The sequence below is a fragment of the Podarcis bocagei genome (assembly GCF_964188305.1).
Source record: "Podarcis bocagei genome assembly, chromosome: 1".
NCBI classification, from domain to species: Eukaryota; Metazoa; Chordata; class Lepidosauria; order Squamata; family Lacertidae; genus Podarcis; species Podarcis bocagei.
The window spans coordinates 67,986,535-68,006,089 of NC_138125.1; the positions used below are offsets into that span (position 1 = coordinate 67,986,535).

At 38.7% G+C, this 19,555-nt stretch overlaps 1 protein-coding gene and 1 long non-coding RNA gene across 5 annotated transcripts in view; one reads left to right on the forward strand and one right to left on the reverse strand.

Annotated features, from left to right (window-relative positions):
- KIAA1549L (KIAA1549 like) overlaps positions 1 to 13,834 on the forward strand; it is a 145,838-nt gene extending 132,004 nt beyond the window's left edge. For all 4 annotated transcript variants that reach the window (XM_081198092.1, XM_081198093.1, XM_081198094.1 and 1 more), the window contains 2 exons: positions 7,687 to 7,838; positions 12,653 to 13,834. In XM_081198092.1, the coding sequence (XP_081054218.1) occupies positions 7,687 to 7,838; positions 12,653 to 12,937 (437 nt within the window). In that variant the 3' untranslated portion in view covers positions 12,938 to 13,834. The remainder of the gene's footprint in view (positions 1 to 7,686; positions 7,839 to 12,652) is intronic.
- LOC308589585 lies at positions 768 to 8,636 on the reverse strand. The gene is made up of 2 exons (XR_014009395.1): positions 8,530 to 8,636; positions 768 to 6,651 (listed from the first exon to the last, which is right to left on the reverse strand). It is a non-coding gene; the product is annotated as an uncharacterized lncRNA (long non-coding RNA).
- Positions 13,835 to 19,555: the final 5,721 nt, after the last annotated feature.

Sequence of the window (19,555 nt, forward strand, 5' to 3'; positions counted from 1 at the left end):
TGCTTACTCTTGAGTGGAATGCACTCTGCATTGACCCAAAGGCCACAAGCTTTCTTTAGAAAGAGCCTGTTCAGATTACCACTTTCAGCTAAATGTGGTGAAGCCATCCTGAATTGGTGGCAAATGTCATGTGATTGTTTCATTGTGTCTCCAGCTTGCAAGCTAGCATGTCCTTGCAAACCATTCAAAAATGAATTAGGTGAGGATATCCTGATTCGTGACTGACCAGGTTCCCTTTGTGGCAGATCAATTCAGATTAACTTCACTTCACATTAAATAGGTTGAATATGGTCATGACATGTAGGCGTTTCTTCCGGGAGCTCACTATCAAGTAGATTCTACTTGCAATGAGAAGCTTCAGAAAAAATATATATGGACACATGAAGCTGCCTCATGCTGAGTCAGAACATTGGTTCATCTAGTCCAGTATCATCTATTCTCACTGGCCACAGCTCTCCAGGGTCTCAGACCAGAGGTCTTTCTCAGCACGTGCTAGAGATGCTGGTGACTGAACCTAGGACCTTATACATGCAAAGCATGTTCTATACCATTGAGCTCTGCCTCCCCGACCCCAATCTCTTTGATTACAAAGAAATTCCAGTCAACTTAGCAAAATCCTTTCTGAATTAAGGAAACACTTCAGACATTATATATCTGCTTAAGTACATTTGGACGTCTACAACCTAAATGTTTGTGCAAGACTGTGTGTGAACTAGTTGGGCTCATCTTCTATTTCACATTGTAACTTTGAGCTGCCATTTTGTTAGTGTTCTTGAGTTGACTAAACCAATGAACCAGTTGCTGAAGCCCATATCATCTTGAAAAGGATCTCCCCTCCCCAGATTGAACAGAAACCCAGCGCAATGTGTATCAAATACAAATAATGGAAGGTTGTGTTGCTGGGGGGTAGGAAAGGCATGTGCAAGCAAATTATAAAAGGATCGCTTGTGGTTCTGGGTTCACAAGAAGGTCTGGAAGAAACAGGTGATTTTTCAGGGTTTTTGAAACCTGACAGAACGACAGTAAACGATTGGCGCTCACTCAGCCGCTAGAAATGTGTCAAAGTAAAGGTGAGCAAGGGAAGAGTAACTGTTCTGTCTTTGAGAAAAATGTTGGTGAAGGGTAGATTGGGATCGCCTTTTGCTTGCTGATCCTATTTATTTATTTATTTATTTATTTATTTATTTATTTAACTTTCCTCTTTCCTTTCCTTAGTTATTTATTTAAATGTACATACCGCTTGATTGTAGTAAAATTCCTAAGCGGTTTACAAGAAAAGTAGAGTTGAGATTTTTCTCCTACAGACGTTGTACCGTGGATGTTCACCTTGCATTCCCCCTCCCCCCGGCCCCACCTGCGACGTTTTGGAGTAAGTTACCATGCGTCTATAAAGAATCCATTCATTGAGGGATGTTAGCTTCTAAATAAGAGGCTAGAAGCAAGATTTTTCACTTTGCTTCTCACAGAGGGTGGTTGGGGCAAACAAAAGTTGAAAATGAAAAAATGTGTAGGAGAAAATGCTGACTCGCTTACTGATTTGGGGGCATTTTATCTACAGCTACACCCTCCCCCCCCCTTTGGATACTTCCATCTTCTATTCTGTGATACAACATTCAATAGCTGTGTACATGTCATGGCTGCTACATGAGCAACTGTGCTCCTATATGCCCTAGATTGAAGTCCCTGTTTTCTATCTTCTGTTGTAACATCTGTCCTTCCAAATTCAAAGCATTGTCTGCTACACTGCTGGTATACTTTTGTATTTTTAAAATACTGAATAGTGGTAAATGATCAATAGAATAAAATTGCATTTCCAGTAACTTATGTGAACATAAAGAAGTAAGAATCAACAGTGTGCTGCAGTTTTTAAAAAAATAAATACTCAAAAGACATTGTTTTCACAATTAAGTTCCCTAAAACTTCACAGTTATTTGAATACATCAGGTACTCAATTCCATTGATGAGGTATTCCAGTGCCTCAAATTTCATGAGACACAGAATAGTCTCTTAATATTGAAAACTCTGAAATATCTGGATGACACTGGGCTGAATGAGCTGTTGGCATTGACACAGATGAGTCTCCCTAACTTTTCTGACTCTGAAATCACGAGGTGCTAAGCTATTGCAAGAACATTATATCCACTTTTCCTACACATGTAAAATAACATATTTGTAAAAATATAAAATCCCTTAATTTTCTTTGTAAGATAGAAATTTAATAATGTACCAACAGAAAATGCCTTTGTCTTAAACAACTGCCCCTAACAAAAATCGCAGTTAAGGCCACAGTCCTAAGTTCACTACATGGAAGCAAACTTTTCACTGAAACAAATGGGAATTGCATTGTATTTATGATTGGGTACTAAACTATGGGTTTTATTTTTTTTGCACCCGGTTGGGGGGGGGGAAAAAGGGCTTGTAGAAATTTCACTATATTGCCTTAGGTTGTGATCCAGTGGAGCGTTTAAGAGTTTTACTTAATTTTAAGCATGTAAATAGTCCCAGGGGACCGCTCAGCACAGTTTGCATGTTGCCAAGGGGTGTGTTAGTGCTTGTGTGCTCTTCTGCTCCCAGCTCCCAGTGGTTGAAATACAGTAACACAGCTCATGCTTCTTGGCAGTCTATTGCCACAGACAACTTTTGCCAGGAGCTGTTTCTGATAAGCGAAGTTTAGCTGAATATTTCTGGAACTGATTGGTAGTAGACTTGTACAAAACTACTAATTACGGGAATGAGAAAAAAATTATACTATGGTAACATTTGGCTAGCTAGCACAGTGATTCACACCTACTGTTAAAGAGGATGCTGGCATTCAGTTTTCATCTAGGATGCATCTCTTTGTCCCAACCTCTGAATGGACTGCCCTTTCTGCCCCAACCAACTTACTTCAGATGCCATATTCTTCACTGCCTGGGTGGCTCCACATGGAAAGATTCCTCTTTCGTACATAGACTTGGGGGAAGCGCTGTGCTAGCTTTTGTCTGATTTTTGTTTAAAGGGGAAGCAATGTAGAATACTGTAGATACTTGTTTGTTTAAATATATTAAATGTTGGTCAGTTTACAATTTGGGTGCTGGTACTCCAAAAGAGATGGTGTCTGATGCTGAGGTGTCGGCATTTTAGGAAGGTGTAAATTACTACTGACATGGCACATTTATTTACCATCACTAGTTGGCTTGATGCAGAACAAATGTGATGGATACTCTCCTTGTCCAGAAGGCGACTGTTAATGTCAGGGGTAGTAAGAGAGAATGCCAAACTCCCAGTTCTGCCGAGGAAAAGATTGCATTTCCTCGATGAGACCTCAAATTTAACTAAGGTGTAGCAATTTTGGTGATTTGCTTTTTATTCACCTAAAAACGGACTCCTGAACTGAATGATAATTCTATTAAGTTTTTCATTGTATCTGATTTCACAGAATCTCCTTGGGAATAGTTACCACAGGTAATATGGACATACTGGAACTACATGACAGAATCTTTGCAAAAAACAGCAACACTTAGCTTGTTTAATTTCTGGAACATAGAATATAATGACCTTCTGAATTTCTGTGCCAAATCCCATTTTCTCAGTTTTGCTTTATATAAACAAGACAACAGGATGATCATGCATTCACATGGGCTGGCTTTGGGACCCCAGGATATTTTATTAAATGGCTATTATTTAGAGCATTAATAGCATGCTAGCCTTGTTTGGTACATACGTCACAGAAAAAAAATATCAAAAATAGGAGGAGGATAATGTAGTAATTCAATCCTTATTATCATTGGATATTTCTAAACAGAAATTTTATCCCTGGAGTTTAGTTTTGCGGAATATGAAAGGTGATGTGAAGAGGATAACAGGATTCTTCTTCCATGTCAACGTATTCATTTTAGACTTGCTGATCCTTTCAAACTTGGATTCAAGGCTTTCATGAGTGTGACTATGTAACTGGGAGACAATGAATTACTGCCTCAAGATCAGAAAGACTAATCAGAGAATATTGTAGTGAGGAAGCACTCTTTATTGTTAAATATCAAGACAAAGCATGAGCTATGATAAATAAACATTATTTATTAAATTTGTATGCTGCCCTACATCTTTAGATCACAGGGTAGTTCACAACCTTGGCTCTATGGATCTACTGCTGCTATTTACAGCAGTCAGAGATTTCATTTGACCAGAGGCCCTCAAATTTTCTTGAAATCAACAAAAACCAAATCAAACCTAAAAACTACCCTTGTGCCTCCCTACATACAACTAAGATAAAACAAATATAAGTGGTACAGTTGACAGTCTAGGCTTTTGTAGGTCTTCAGTGTGCTTTGACTACCTCAGAAAAGACAGTCTATGAAAGATAAGTTGTTGGCTCTGGGCTTCTGGTCCCATCAGTACAGTTTAGGTTTGTATGTGGACCGTGTAGCTAAAGAGGGCACACATTAGATTGGCCTCAGGTTGGGATTGTTTTCCATCTAGCAGTTTCTCTCCTTCATAGGTAAGCTTTAAGCACCGGTGATTCCAAATGATAGCACAGGACTCCTAAAGCTATTCAGCCAATCGCTTACGTTAAAAGAAAGCTTCTGTGGCAGCTCTCTAGTATTAAAATCCATACTGCTCACCACCACTGCCGGCATTAGAAGATTCTCCTGTGGCCACATGGGTCTGATTTCTGTAGTATGTGTGACCACCATTCTTCCCTTCTGTAGCAGAAACAGTTCAAAATGTAAAGTCATGTGTGAACGCAAGATTATTTAATAACTAAGCATGTGTATTGATGGGTGAGTTCTTTTACAGTTAGGTCCTGATTCTGAAAGGTCATTTGTTGTATTTGCATTGGAGCAGCTGCCTCATTTTTATTTTTATTTTTGAACTTGAGGGCAGGAGGAATGATTTCTGCTGTTCTTCTGCACAAGATCAAAATGGCTGAATGTGTGGAGAAGATGTGGTATTGGTTCTACTTCCCTTTTAAAAAAAAGAAAATAGTCATGGATTAAAGGTGGCATAGGACAAAAAACACAAACACATTGGAACATTCTTTTTTATTTAAGATTATTTGATACTTGCATCCTTCTGGCTCTGGAAGCAGCATATGAGTAATTGTAGCTCCTCAAGAGAAGCTTACAATTTCTCCAGCATAATAGAAGCTCCTCGCTACACTCATCCTGGGTTTATCGCAAATAATCTCTGTGACTCTAAAGCGTGGTGTAAATATACAGCCGTGGTATAAATATTGGTACTGGAAATGGCTTTAAGCACTCAAAGCATTTTCCCAATTTGAACTGCTTGTGTTGCATCTGCAGTCATTCCAACCTATGATTCCACGAGACTCTGTTTGTAATATGATGTCTCTGTTTCTTAATTGTTTTTTTTATTTATTTGCTGTTTTTAGATTGTTGTTGAGTCCCATAAGGATAAATGCAGCCAATGCCACTCCCACTCAGGGGTGTATTCATCACCACAGAAAATATAACCTGAAACCTTTTAAATTCAAGTTCAAGGTATCACATTAGATTCTAGTGACTTGAGTGGATCATATGTCACTAGAGGAACATGACTACACGACAACATGTGACTAACTTCTAACATCCGCCCCCCTTCCCCTATAAAGGGTGCTTTGGTTGGTGTCCTTGGTTCCATTCATCTCATGTAACTTCATAAGCAACATTTATGCAATTTGACAAGCCCATTGTAGACAACGGAGGCTGGAAAACTGCTGTAAACTGAAATTTAAAAAATGGAACTTCGTCTTATTAAAATATATTGTTTCTGCTTAACATCCCATGTGTGTGAAGTGTTTTGTTTCAAGTTACTCAGGTGCATTTATCAGTTTAATACACGACTACAAGGAGAGGGTTGGCCTGTTAAGTAGAATGGAGGCAAAGACCACTCTTCACAACTGATGACAATAATGGAACAGCCTTGTTGGTTTTCAATTACTGTTCATTGACTTCTTGAGTAGCATCCCTATTTTGAGATAGAACTAATTGGGTGGGGGGTACAGAACACACGATTTTAAATTCCACAGAGAACTTTATAGGAACAATATTGGTTTCAGGAAGAGACTGTACCAGAATGCAGTAGTAAAATGAAAGAGAGGCTTGTTTTCTGTGTTGATAAAAGCTGTATTGAATACAGATAACACAGAATTAAAAATTACTGAGTTTCTGACTCCTGATTGTTGATTTGTCCTTCCCTTAGAATGTATTAATAGTCAATGCTTATTCAAATAATTTTGTAATTGGAACATAAATCTTGAATATACTTTCAACATGCCAATTCTGTTGTGAATAACACAAGTATTTATTTAGGAGATGGTTGGGTGTTTTTGTGTGCCACATATCAAAAAGAGTTTTAAAATTAACATAGTCCTGGGAGATTCCCAGAAGAGAAAGTAATGCCTTTTATTAATTGTGATTTTGGTTCAAAAAATGGTTACAAGAACTAGTCCAAAGACTTGCTGCACTTAATACACATGTTGGCAGCTAATGTGTACGGCACGTAAGAGAGATGCTTCATTGAACAGAAGATAAAGATGGATTCCTTTTCTAACACTTAGCAACATGTTTCAAGCTGAAAGCAGTGATGTGTTGCCGGCAGTTTAACAAGTGGCTCCCAGAAGATACCAGTGAGACTGAAGATCCATCCATTTGCCAACTGATGAAGATCACCCTGGTGGGGGCAAAAAACTGTTTATGCAAAAATGCTGCAAAGCATCAGAAAAAAACATAATGGGTTTATAATCATGTAACAAGATATGTTCATGTAAAATGATTCAGACATGAAGGAAATGAAGGTTTAAGTGATATTGATTTAAATAGCAGGTAGTTGGTACAACATTATCTGAACCATGTGAAGACCAATCCACACAGCAGCGAAGGAACAAGTCACACCTATATTTTTCTTTAATTCCTCTCTCCCCATAATCCAACAATTGTGCATATGACATATTGTCTAAAAAGAATGATGTTCCCTACAGGACTATCTTAGAGATCATATCCCCCCTTGGAATGTACAAAGCACCCTATGCAAACAAATCCACTCACAAAGCAATAACAGATAGTTACAGTGCTTTCTGGAAGCTCCAAACCCTGCTGGGTAACTGTTCCCTATTCAATAGGACTGTCTTGTCCCAATATCCTGAGAGCATTCTTATCCATTACATTCTGAAATATACTGCTATGCTTGTACTTATTCTCGTAAAGTGTACAAGAGAAACTACACCATAGAGCAATATTAGAATCCATATTAAATGTTTATAATAGCACATAGAGTACAATTCACAAGGCTACTGACCAGCAAAATCATCTCTTTGGCTTTTCTTATTTTCTCTAAGCATAAATCCATGAATGTGCATCTGCACTGTGCCTATGTTCAATTTTCATACTCGTTCTTTCTACAGACAAGTATGATCACTAGTTGGGTGACCATGGTGTTGGTGTCTCCACTGTGTCAAGAGCAGTGTCAGTGCTGGGTTGACCTCTTCAAACAGGTATATTCTGTTGTGGGATGTTTCATCCTACAACAGTGGCAACAAGGCACTATGTGCAGATACAATAATACATGCTTTTTCTTTGGCAAGGGGCTTCTATTGCCAATGCAAAATGGCATCTTCTAGTTGGAACATCTTGGGTATCCTTTGCAATGTTCCTCTAGGTCTAGAGCAATGTATTTTGATTGCTAATCATCTTCCCTGTTTCTTGATAGGAAGTACAGTTCCTGCAGTGTTTGCCATCCCAGCAGCAAACCGACCCGGGTTCACAGGCTATTTCATCCCAACACCACCTACTGCATACAGGAACCAAGCTTGGATGTCCTATGCGGCAGAAAATGAATTACCAGGGCAATGGGCAGACTCGGTAATTTTTTCTATTTTCTTTCTATGATTTGTATGTTGAATGCAGATAGTAAGCTTTCTTGGAAGTCCCTTTGGAAAGGGAAATTTCCACATAGACAATACTTTTCATGGGCTACTGCTAGTATTCGTTGCAAAGTTGCAGCTACTGGTTGCCTATGTTGCACTGGCCTAAAGAGAATAGGAAAGATTAAAGAATGATCTTAGCATGCAACAGTAGTAAATTCTCTTCACTGAAGTCCTTGATTCTGTTTTATACCTCTTTCTGAACTAAAAGCAGCACCTTGCTCTCTACACAGTTGGTGCAAATTGTCCTGTGTGGTCAAGCAGAGGTTATTTGCTAGGAACATTGGAGGCTGCCTTTCCACTGAGCCAGACCATTGCCCCATTCTAGCTCACTATACTGACCATCAAAGGTTATCTGATTATCTCCCAGACCTACCTGGAGATAGTGGGAATTGAACTTGAGGCTTTCTGTGTGCACAGCAGCTTCTCTACCTGAGCCATAACCTAACTCTCTTAAGAGCTATGAGTGCCATACAAAGAATAAGGCACCAGGGCCTTCAGGACAGGAAATCAATAGGAAAGAGATGACTTATAGAGCCACATCTCATTTGTTATATGGTCTGCTTTGATTTAGCTCATTTGTCAGGAATTCCTCTGAGCTGTTAACCACAGCCTGATATCCAGCATACCTTTGAGCCAAGGTGGGACTTGCAGATAATTTCCCAGGCTGTTGGCAGTGGGTGTATGAAGACAGTGCAAACCAGAACGCTAAGGGTGATTTGTGTTAGCAATATGTGCTAACAACCAATATGTTGCTCTCCAAAAAGACAGCATGCTCTTCATGAGTAAAATGTTCACAGAGTATTCAGTTTCCATCTACATCTCTCCCATCCCAAATTGTTGTCACTGGGGATGCAGTTGGTAGCTCTCTTTTTAAAGTCTGGTCTGACAGGATTTTTGTTACCAAAGCCATTTTTGTTCAGCTCACCCTGAGTGATAGGCAAAGATACATTTAAATTGACTATAAATTGGGATTTTTCTGTTTTGATGTGTTAAGAAGCAATTGCTAAGTGAGACTTAGTTCATTTTGAAGAAAATGGTACTTTATGTTGAAGGGAAGAGCTGTACTCCCTGACAAACTCAGAGTGTGCCTGGTGAAAGTGAAACTGCTGGGCCTGGTTAACAGGTTTGGGAGTTGTTATCACTGTGAGGAGAGAACTAAAGATCATGCTACATTTTTGACTGCTTTATACAGGATCAGTTTACTTCATACCTATGAAGAAAATCATGTAGTTCCCATACTGGATTCCTGTCAAGTGTATGACAAAATAGACATTTGACTGAGACAAGTTTTATGCGATAATTATAGGGTTGTTGTTTTTTTTAACCACATATTATGTTTTCTCTTTAGAAACTATGGGGAACTAAATGAGAGAAGTTGCAGTTTATTTGTGTATTTGTGTTCAAGTTATCTTGAACATCATGAGATAGGCAGGATAGATTTTTTGAAAATAAAATTAAGAGGGGTCTTGAAGGAAATGGGAAGATTCCAGAAACTTCCACTGCCTAAATGCAGGATTTTCAAGTATTAAAGCAGACACTTTTTCTAGATTTTTAAAAAGTATCTCCCTTAGTAAAACAGCCATTACATACATTCAAGGGCTTCTGTCTAGTGATAGTACCAGCCTCATGAGAAGATACAAAGAAGCATTTGGTGGACAAAACAGTTTGCATTTTTGTGGTACTTACCTCAGAAGTACTATTGTAAAGCATTGTATGGGCTGAAACTGGTGAAATACTGACCTCTAGTGTTTTGTTCTGAAACCCCTCTTTGTTAAATGTGTCCAATAACACAGTTTTATAAGCAAATGTGCTTTGCTTTGACTGAATTTTATTGTCACTTGCATCTTGGTACTGCATAGATTTTAGTTTTATGCCTCACATAGATGAAGTAATAAGGGCCTTGCAGTGCATAAATACGAGTAAGCAACTGGGTGGCAAAAAGACTCAGCATCTAACAGGTGTTTTAGAAGTAAATTTATCAAATCTGGACTGTTTGTTTCTAGGTACTGGATATAAGGTGTTGTTATAATGTCTGGGAATATGCTTTTATAAGATATGATATATAGTACTGACAATTTCAAACTTGAGAATCGTTTATTCAGCGATTCAGAGAGTACTTGTCTAATTAAGAGATAGAGCCATATAGGGTGCACACAGAATGAAAGGTTGTTGGTACAGATTCAGATTGATAAACAAGTTCCAGTTTGCAAATTCTGTATAAAACATTATGTTGGCACCTTGTAATCAGTACTGTAGATTAGATTGCTAGCTTGGTCTGGAACCTTCCAATTTAGACCGTTGTAAGATTGCTAAGATCATTTAAATATTATGGAAACACATTGGAGGTATTAAATCACTCCAGGATTTAATATTTGACAGCCTTGGAGGCAATGAATCAACAGAGTCCAATACTGGATTTGAAACTTCCCCATGCAGTTTAAATTATTGAGAGAAGATAAATGTGCCTTTACTGTAAATTATCCATCAGGAGCTTTATTGATGGGCAACCCACTACTAGTACACTATGGTTTGGGGAACGATGAGCAATTTGGTGTGTTCCCACTCATATTTCTATAAAGCTATTAAAATTGAGAAGTAAACATATTTTTTAAATATTTATACTTTGTCGTTCAAGTCATCCAAGAGGAATGATAAAAACAAACAAATTAAAGGAATGAATTACAAGTTCAATATCTAAACAGAAATCCACAACAATTAAAATTTAAAATGGCAATAAAACCACATTGGATCATAAAACTGCAAAAGCAACAATAAATAGCAATAAAACATTAAAAGCAGACAGGAGGAAACAATGCCCCTGGCTATTAAAAGGTCAGGGCAATAAAATGGTTTTGAATGGGTTCCTCAAAGTGGATAAAGTAGACACCATATGAGTAAATTCAGTAGTAGTTGACACAACACCACAGAAAAGCCACTTTTGTCTCCTACCTGATAGCTGGAACCAGGGGCATCTGGCCCTAGATGGAAGAGTAGACCGTTATTTAAATTTAAACATTCTTAAATAAATATATTGAACAACAAAAATAGATAATACACACAAAGAGAAAACAAACATTAACAATAAAATAATATAAGTTCATCACCAAGTGCTCTTGATAATAAAGTCAAAAGCAAAATAACCATTCAGGAATGAATGCAAATGATACAAATATAAAATTATAAACGGTGCATAATAACACAAGTTACATTGCACAACAAAGGAAACAGAAAAGAAGAAAAAGCACTTGCCTGTTTATAAAGGTAATGGGGCCCCTGACCATTAGGTCCAGTCGCAGATGACTTGTGGGGTTGCGGTGCTCATCTTGCTTTACTGGCCGAGGGAGCTGCCGCCGCCGCCAAATAAAATCACATTTCGAAGGGATTTGCAATCCATGTGATTGTGAAGTCATATATTTTTAAAAAATCACCCTCCAAATAGAGGTGAAATCAGTGTCATCCCTAGCCTCTCAAGTATTAAAAGTCAATATCTGTGAGATAGCAATGAACATATCTTTCTTGAACCAGTTATCTAGGGTACAGCATCCCTGTTTGAGTGGCTACCAGAAGATAGAGAAGTAACTCTTTACACATAATATCCTCATTACCTTTATTGAAAATAGAGAAAATACAGGGTTTAGAGTCTAGAATTGCCCTTTCCCCTATAAGTATACTGATTTCTATAGTTTCCAAAATTTATGAACTTTGGCAGAATTCCACCATATGTCCCATTAAGATCCCTTCTCCCCACAGCCCTGCCAGGACAAAGGGGAACTCCAGGGTGTGACAATTGTTTTGTTGTCTGAGGGGGGTGGTCTCCACTGTTTTGAAGGAGGAAGTTGGGCAGCTACTCCTACCCCCCCCCAAAAAAAAAGAAAACTGGGCCCACAAGTATATGCCAACTATCCCTGGCCACCAATACACCTGTGTATAAATGTTCTTGGATAAAACTGATTATTTCCACCCATTCCAGTCTGGTTTTAGGTATGGTTTGGGGAACAGAATCAGACTTGGTTGCATTTTGGGAGGGTAATGGAAGAGTGCTGAATATCCCAAATCTGTCAGCAGCTTTTAATATGTTGATGGCAGTATTATCCTAGACTGCCTTTGTGAATTGTTTGCAGTGGTTTTGCTCCTACTTCCAGGATTGATTCCAGAAAGTAGTATTGGGGGACTGTGCCTTTTTTCTCAGCAGTTGATCTGTAGGGTACCACAAGGCTTGATTTTGACCCCAATGCTATTTAATATATGCTGCCAGTATACCACCACTATTTCTGTATAGCATGTGAATCAGGAATAGCTGTGTGTGTGTCCTAAGCTGGTGAGCTGGATGAGGTTAATAAATTGTGACTGAATCCAGATAATATGGAGACTCTATGGATGGGCAGTTCCCAGATCTGGGATTGGGATCTAAATTGGGTTACACTCCCTCTGAAGAAGCAAGTGCAGAGTTTGAGGCTTCCTCCTAGAGTTTTGTATTACATTATGTGCCATTAAAGTTTTATAAATAAATAATAGTTTGCTACCATGAAATGGTTCTTGGAAATGGAGCAGGTTGGGCAACTCACAAAATTGTTGCAAATAATCCATGCAATAATTTCCACTCAGAAACTGCTTTTGTAAATACATAGCTATTTTTCTGACTGCGCCCACAAGTAGCCTCTTTCCTCATGCAACCGTTGCACAAATTATGTCTTGTGTTTAAGAGCAAACCTTAGGGCAATTTATTTGTCTAATTAATATCTTCTTTAGGTCCCGCTTCCTGGCTACATAGAAGCTTATTCACGGCCACGCTACCAACACAACCACTCTCCTTCAAGACTTCCTCGTCAATACAGTCAACCAGCAAATATGCACTCTGGCCTGGAACAAGTCCCACTGCCGCCTTCTGCTGCTTCTCAACAGAGCCTAACAGAAAATTACCCATTGGATAGCCCACTCAACAACCTTTCCACAGCTGCTCTGGTGAAGGCAATAAGAGAAGAAGTTGCTAAGCTAGCCAAGAAACAAACAGACATGTTTGAATTTCAGGTCTGATGGCTTCTTGCGGTGAAAGTTTGCATCACATCACTTGTAGGCCCTCTAGCTGTTAATTCAGACTTCTTGTGGCTTGTGCCAAAGCAATGCCATTTTTTTTCTATTCTGAAACAATCAACACTGGATTAGAAAGAAAAGTGAGTAAATAGAGTAGTCAGTCTGACGATCCGTTCTCTACCTATAAGGCAGGTGTTCCCAGGCAACCGTTGTAAAATATTGATGTATTATATTTATGATATGCAACTATCTGTCACATACCTCTCGTTCCATGAAGCCTTCGTTGTTGGAGACATTATTTCAGCCATCTGCCTGTCTAATATTCCATTATGTTAAGAGCTTGGGAAGCACAAATATAGATCATTCTGTAGCAACTTGTGCATGTAAAAAAAGTAAACTTTTTTTATTCAGAAAAAAACCATAGTAATAATATGAAAACTAAGGGCCATATATTCATATATTTGTAGTTCAGCTGATACAGTGTCAAAAAGACAGATGGCAACAAAGCAATAGAGCTCAGCTCTGCCTAGAGACCGCATTTAAACCGTACAAATCTGATGTGAAGAGTCCTTTGTAAATATCCCCAAAGTCACAATCGTTGCTCATAATCCAAAACCGACAAAGAGGAAAAGAACAGTAAAGAGGCATGCTAGCATAAATGGTGTCTAAAGAGCTGGTGTAATGTTACTGTTGAGTTGCACAGAATTGCTTTCAGTGCTCTGTCTCGCTTCACTGTGAAATGGGAAAGAAAACAGAAATGCTACCTGGAACCTCCCAGTGAAAACAAATTCTTTGAATGTGCCCTACATTCAAAAAGGTTTTCATTCTGAACACATGGCGGAACTGGTAAATTTGAGAACCTTGAGTCTGTCTCAGTCTGGAATAATGAATACACCTGTTTTTTTTTAAAAAAGACACAACCCTCTTGTTTCACACAGAGCTCTGTCCTTCTCTTGTAAACAATGATGTCCAGTGAAGTGATGCCAGAAGCAGCTTAACAGACTGACTCTGATTACACTCAACCAGTGACTACGCAAACTTAAGGAATCACCATATCTTTGGGGGTTGACTACAGTCTTTTCTTAAAGTGTAAATAAGTAAACATGTCTATGAGACAAAACAGTGTTCTGTGAATCAGGGGTGGGAACTTGCAGCCCTCCCAGATGTTAACTCCCCTATCCGCCCCAGCCAGCATAGCCAGTGGTTAGGGAGGATTGGAGCTGCAGTCAAACAGTCTCTGCTGTGCTGCAGGTTCCCCATCTCTGCTATGAGTGGCAGTGTGGGAAGTGATGTTTTGCCAAACCCAGGGCTGTAAGTTCTGGAAGTCATTCATTGTTCTATTGCACTGTCATGAAAACACAGCCTCAAAATAGCAGAATGAAACTTTGCTGGCTCACCTTGGGCAGCTGCAAAATAAAAATAAAAATGGTGGACTGTTACAAAAAACACACACATTTTAGTTCCTTAATTTATAATGTAACTTTAGGGCAAATAGAAATTGCCTATGGGGTATCATACTGCGTGTATTGATGTCTACCAGAGTAAACATTCCCTTGAGCCTATTAATTTATTCAGCCTCAACTTTGTCCTCTGATCAGCTAATTTTGTTTTTCCCCCCTGGTGAGTTTCTTTGGTCTTTACTACTGCAGAGAAACAAACAAAACAAACAAACAAACAAACAAACAAACAAACAAACAGAAACAGTTTAAAGTAAAGCACAGAATTTTTAAGCAAACACATTAAATATGAAAAATATATTTCCAAGTGTGCAACTTAACTGTCATGATATATAATAAGTCCTTGCCAAAGGTCCTAGTAATCGCAGAACCTTTTGGTGTCAATTGTTTTCTTGTTATTTCAATAAATTGCATATAAATAAAATTGTATTTTTGTAATCATGTAAATAAATAGTTAGTGTATATTTATAGAAATGATCAACCTACAAAAGAAACTAAATAACCATAAATTACCAGCAAAAATAATTTTAAAATCAACTGAGTGATATATACATAGGCTAGTGAGACAACTGTATTGAAGAACCAAAGAAACTTAGTCACCCATAAGATTAAGTCTAATAAAAATAATCTTTTAATCTATCAGCCAATCAAAACTAATTGTATCATTTCAATACATTCACATTGTGTGTATTCAATTGTTGTTTGTTCCAAAAATGTAGTCAACAGTGGGTATGAAAAATAGGGCAACTGAATCCTGATTAATGTAGGTGAATTTCTGACATCACTGTTCCATCTACTTGAAGGAATGACAACTGAATCCTGATTAATGTAGGTGAATTTCTGACACACTGGCTTGATGGTATGTTCCTCCGGTGCTGCTAACACCCTAGGACTTTTCTGCCTCCCTCTCCTGGAAGTGGGTGAGGTGGGCAGCATGAGGTAAGAAGGAACATGGTCCCAGATTGAGGGCTGCTTGTTGGGAATTTAATATCAACTATTTAATATTTCAGTTAAAGAGAACTAAATACCTCTGTAGTGGATTCTTAATTTTATTTTGAAAATAGCTCAATTTAGTACTAATCAAATCCTACATTAGGTTTTGATTCATGCTAATAATTTCAGTTTTACTTAGTTGAGAATGTAAATTTATTTGTTTGAAAACATACTTTAAACTAACCAAATTAGAAGGCTTGGAGGAGTATTACATTTTAGAATCTTGAATATCAGCCATGCAAGGTGCTTAAGTATAAATTCCTTCAGGGTTTTAAGCCCTTTGGCCTCTTGGCCATAAATTTAATTTCATTCCTGAGGCCTCTGCAAGACAGAGATCGAAAAGTGGATTATGTAGTAACTTTTTGAAGTCATTATTAAAAAGAAACCTGCTATTCACTTAAATAGTCCTAATCCAGTGTGGAGCTATACTTACCTAAGTCAATGGGTCACATAATTTTGCACTGGTTTCTGGCTAATATATTTTGTCATAGGGAAATACTGATGAATCCTAATTCATTCAAACAATACATATTTTAAATTGTATCATTTACAATTTAATTATCTAAGTAAGTATTTTATAAACCTGCCCTCTGTGCATACTTCGTAGATACAGTTGTCATAATATCCTTATTCAATAAGCAATTCATTTTGTTGGTAACATGTTTGTGTAATTTGTAGAAGTTGCAAGCAGGATAATTGTTTCAAGACCAAAGGGGACATTGCTGGAAAGAGGATACTCTTAACATACGGTATCTGTGAGCACGATGCAATCATGGAGTCAAAATATGGTGTATAAATAATTTGATATATATTAAACGTTTTGTATGTCAATAGTTGCAACACAGTTTTTCAGTTAGAGATCACCTCTGTGCAAAGACCTTCATATTGCAAGCAAAGGCGGCTGCATGTAATACTGTAGAAAACCTCATTTGAAAGCATATTTTTCCTTGGGATGTTTTTGAAAATGACTTTTGCTAACCACTAAATGCTTTTACATGCAATTTTATTTACACCAAAATGACTGAATATATTGTTTAAGCAAGATAAGTGTACACAAAAAACCCCTAACTTTATATGCGCAATAACTGTTAATGATAGGTGTCTAAAGTTTGTGAGCTTTATTGGTTGAAAATTGCTGCATGGCTAAGGGTAGATATATTGACATATCTGACCCAGTGATCTTATTAAGAACTCTCACAGCAATATATGGATTCCATGCATACTAGAGACATGCGTCAGTCAATATAAGTCAGCTACCACTTGAATGGTGCTTCATGTTTGTAACACAAATTCATCTTGGACTCTAAGGCTGTGTACACATTGCCATTTATTCTGGCTCCAGTGCACTCCCATTGCTGGTGTTTGAAGCCATGGACACATGACATTAGCCACAATCCATATCTATCCTTGAGTTTGGTACTGCTGTTTGGTGCGTTTCCCCTGAAACCAGCTTCTGTCCAATTTAAAAACATAAGCTGAATTAAACATTGGCAGGGATGGGGGATGACAAGGTTGAACCTCATAACTGCCGTAGGGCTGAGCAGGAGTCCTCTAGTGTCACTCTCTGAAAATGGCCGGAAATGCAGGTAGGAGTGGAACCCCTGCATGACTGTGCCTCCAACTCCAAGCCCTCAGTTTATTTTATTTATTAAACTTGTATACCTCCCTTCACTCGCAGTTCTCAGGGCGGTTCACAACTTAAAAGTACAATATAAAAGCACAAAATACACGATGAAAACAAGAACAAAGCAATAGCCCCACCATAAACACATTTGAAAAGGGGTATAAGATAATAACCAAAGGCCTGGTTGAAGAGGAATGTTTTTTGCCTGGTGCCTAAATGAGTAATGAAGGCACCAGGTGGACCTCCCTGAGGAGAGCATTCCACAGAGAAGCCACTGCAGAAAAGCCCTGTTGTTTTGCCACCCTCCAGACCTCTCATAGAAGAAGCACATGAAGAAGGGCATTCGATTATGATCTCAGGGTCTGGGTAGATTCATATGGAGAGAGGCAATTCTGAGTTGCTCCACGAGGATGCCATGGTTGATGATACTGAATGTCACTGTGAGAGAGTAAACAAGGCCACGTTCTCCAGCTCCAAGTCTCTCATTATGAAGATCATCAACCAATGTGACAGAAGCCATTTTAGTGCTGAAACAGGTTTGAGGTGGATTGCGCTAATCTGCTTCTTCCATTCATGCATGGTCAATACAAGAAGGGGATATTTGAGATTTAGGCCACCTATGAATTTTAAATCCCAGCTAAACCAAACACACTTCTTTCATAGCAGGCTCACCAATTTTCAGCATTCCATTCACAGCTAGATGAGTTGGTAATACACAATCTTTAGGAGTTAAGTTTCTCTCTGCTAGCACTGGAATGGAGAAATGGCAACACTGAAGAGGTGCCCAATTTTGCCATGGACTGGTGGGCCACTCGCTATGCCTTGGCAGCCCAGATCTGCCAACCCTTTAGACTATTTCAGCAATGGACAACTTCAGGCTTGTGGGATCATTCCACCAACTGGAAATAGGTACAAAATGGTGGCTTATGGGGCAAAACCAGCTACCGACTGCACGCAGTGATTCTGGGTTAACTTACTTAAATAAGTACAAATCTACATCTGAGTTACTGCAGACCAGGGTTAGATAGCTACACAAAGATCTGGTTGAAGGCAACTAATTTAATACTAATACTTTGCAGATGTAGAATATTGAAACTTGGAGAGAAGTGATTAGTACAGCATGGAGACAATTGTACTTGCAGTTTTAAGAAACAGCAAGTTATAACAGAATTTATAAAGTTCCATTTTACAGCTGGGGAACAGCAATGCTCAGAGATGAGGTACATCAGGGTGCTGCATCAGACTACAGGTTTTTGTTGTTGCTCTTGTTGAGCAGATGGGAATCAGAAATCCTTGCTGACATCTTGAACAGCCGATATACCCTGATTCTTTGCCCAATCGCCTCTTTGGGGTGTTTATAGGTTTAAGCGTCTCTCCAGAATTTCTCTTTTACCAGCTGGGCAAGATCTCCTCAGCACTGCTGGCACACCTAGGTTTACCTCAGGACTGCTGATTGATTCTTCACATGCCATTCGCTTTCATAGGAATCTCAGCAGCTCTTGGGTCTCTTTGGCTGCTCACAGCATCACATGGTCTGTTCAGCAAACACCCACATATAACCATATTCTGTATAAATCCTGTCTCCAATTTTACCTCAGACAGCAGCATGCAGTCATTGTATTTTCCCCTCACAGTCCCCTTTGCAGGAAATAACGCTTTGTCATTTTACAGCCTTACAATACAATACTTTCAAATATGACATATCCAGGGCTATACACCCTATTTTGTGTGTGTGTGTGTGTGTGTGTGTGTGTGTGGTGTGTGGTGTGTGTGTGTGTCCGCGTGTCCTTCCTTTATGAAGTTGTATATGCATACTTTCTGATAGCAGTCACCAGGCCCTCTGAACCTATAAAGACACTTCTGGCTATTGGACACTCAGGGTCAGTACATGGAAACCTTTTCAGAATCTCAAAGCTACAGAGAACCAAGTGCATTTTTAAGAGTTTTAACTCTCTCTCTTCCCCCCTCTCTGTGTTTCAGCATCTCTAACAGGCTCTTGCAGAAAATAATTTTGAGCCTTGCAACATAACAAATAAAAAGATATGCCTCATGCAGAAGTAAACATTTATTCTGGTTCTGCTCCCTTGCCTGGGTACAATCAAATAACATTCCTTTTCTGAACAGAACGCCATACCTACTGAAGTGTACTTCAGGCAGCACAATGAAATCACATACATTTATTATGAAACTACTGCAACAGCATGGTAATACTAATAAATCCTTAAGTGCATTTCACTCTGCTCTGAACTTTTTCTGAACTTGAGGAATCGTAGCCTGGGACTTTAAGGTGCCTGGTCTCCAGGATCCCACTATTATTATTTCAGACTTACTTTTAGGCTTGCTTCTCCAAGAGTGCATATAGATTGCTTTTCAAAAAGAATTCAAGCACATTTCCCTCCCTCCTGCTTTCAGAACATATTGGGAACTTAGAAGAGATTCCACAATGGATTGTGTCATTGGTCTTCCTCTACCCCACTTCTGTTGGGTGGGCTGTTCTCCTTTCTTTTAATCCTTCAAAGAGCTGTTTGTAACGATCATTAATTTCAA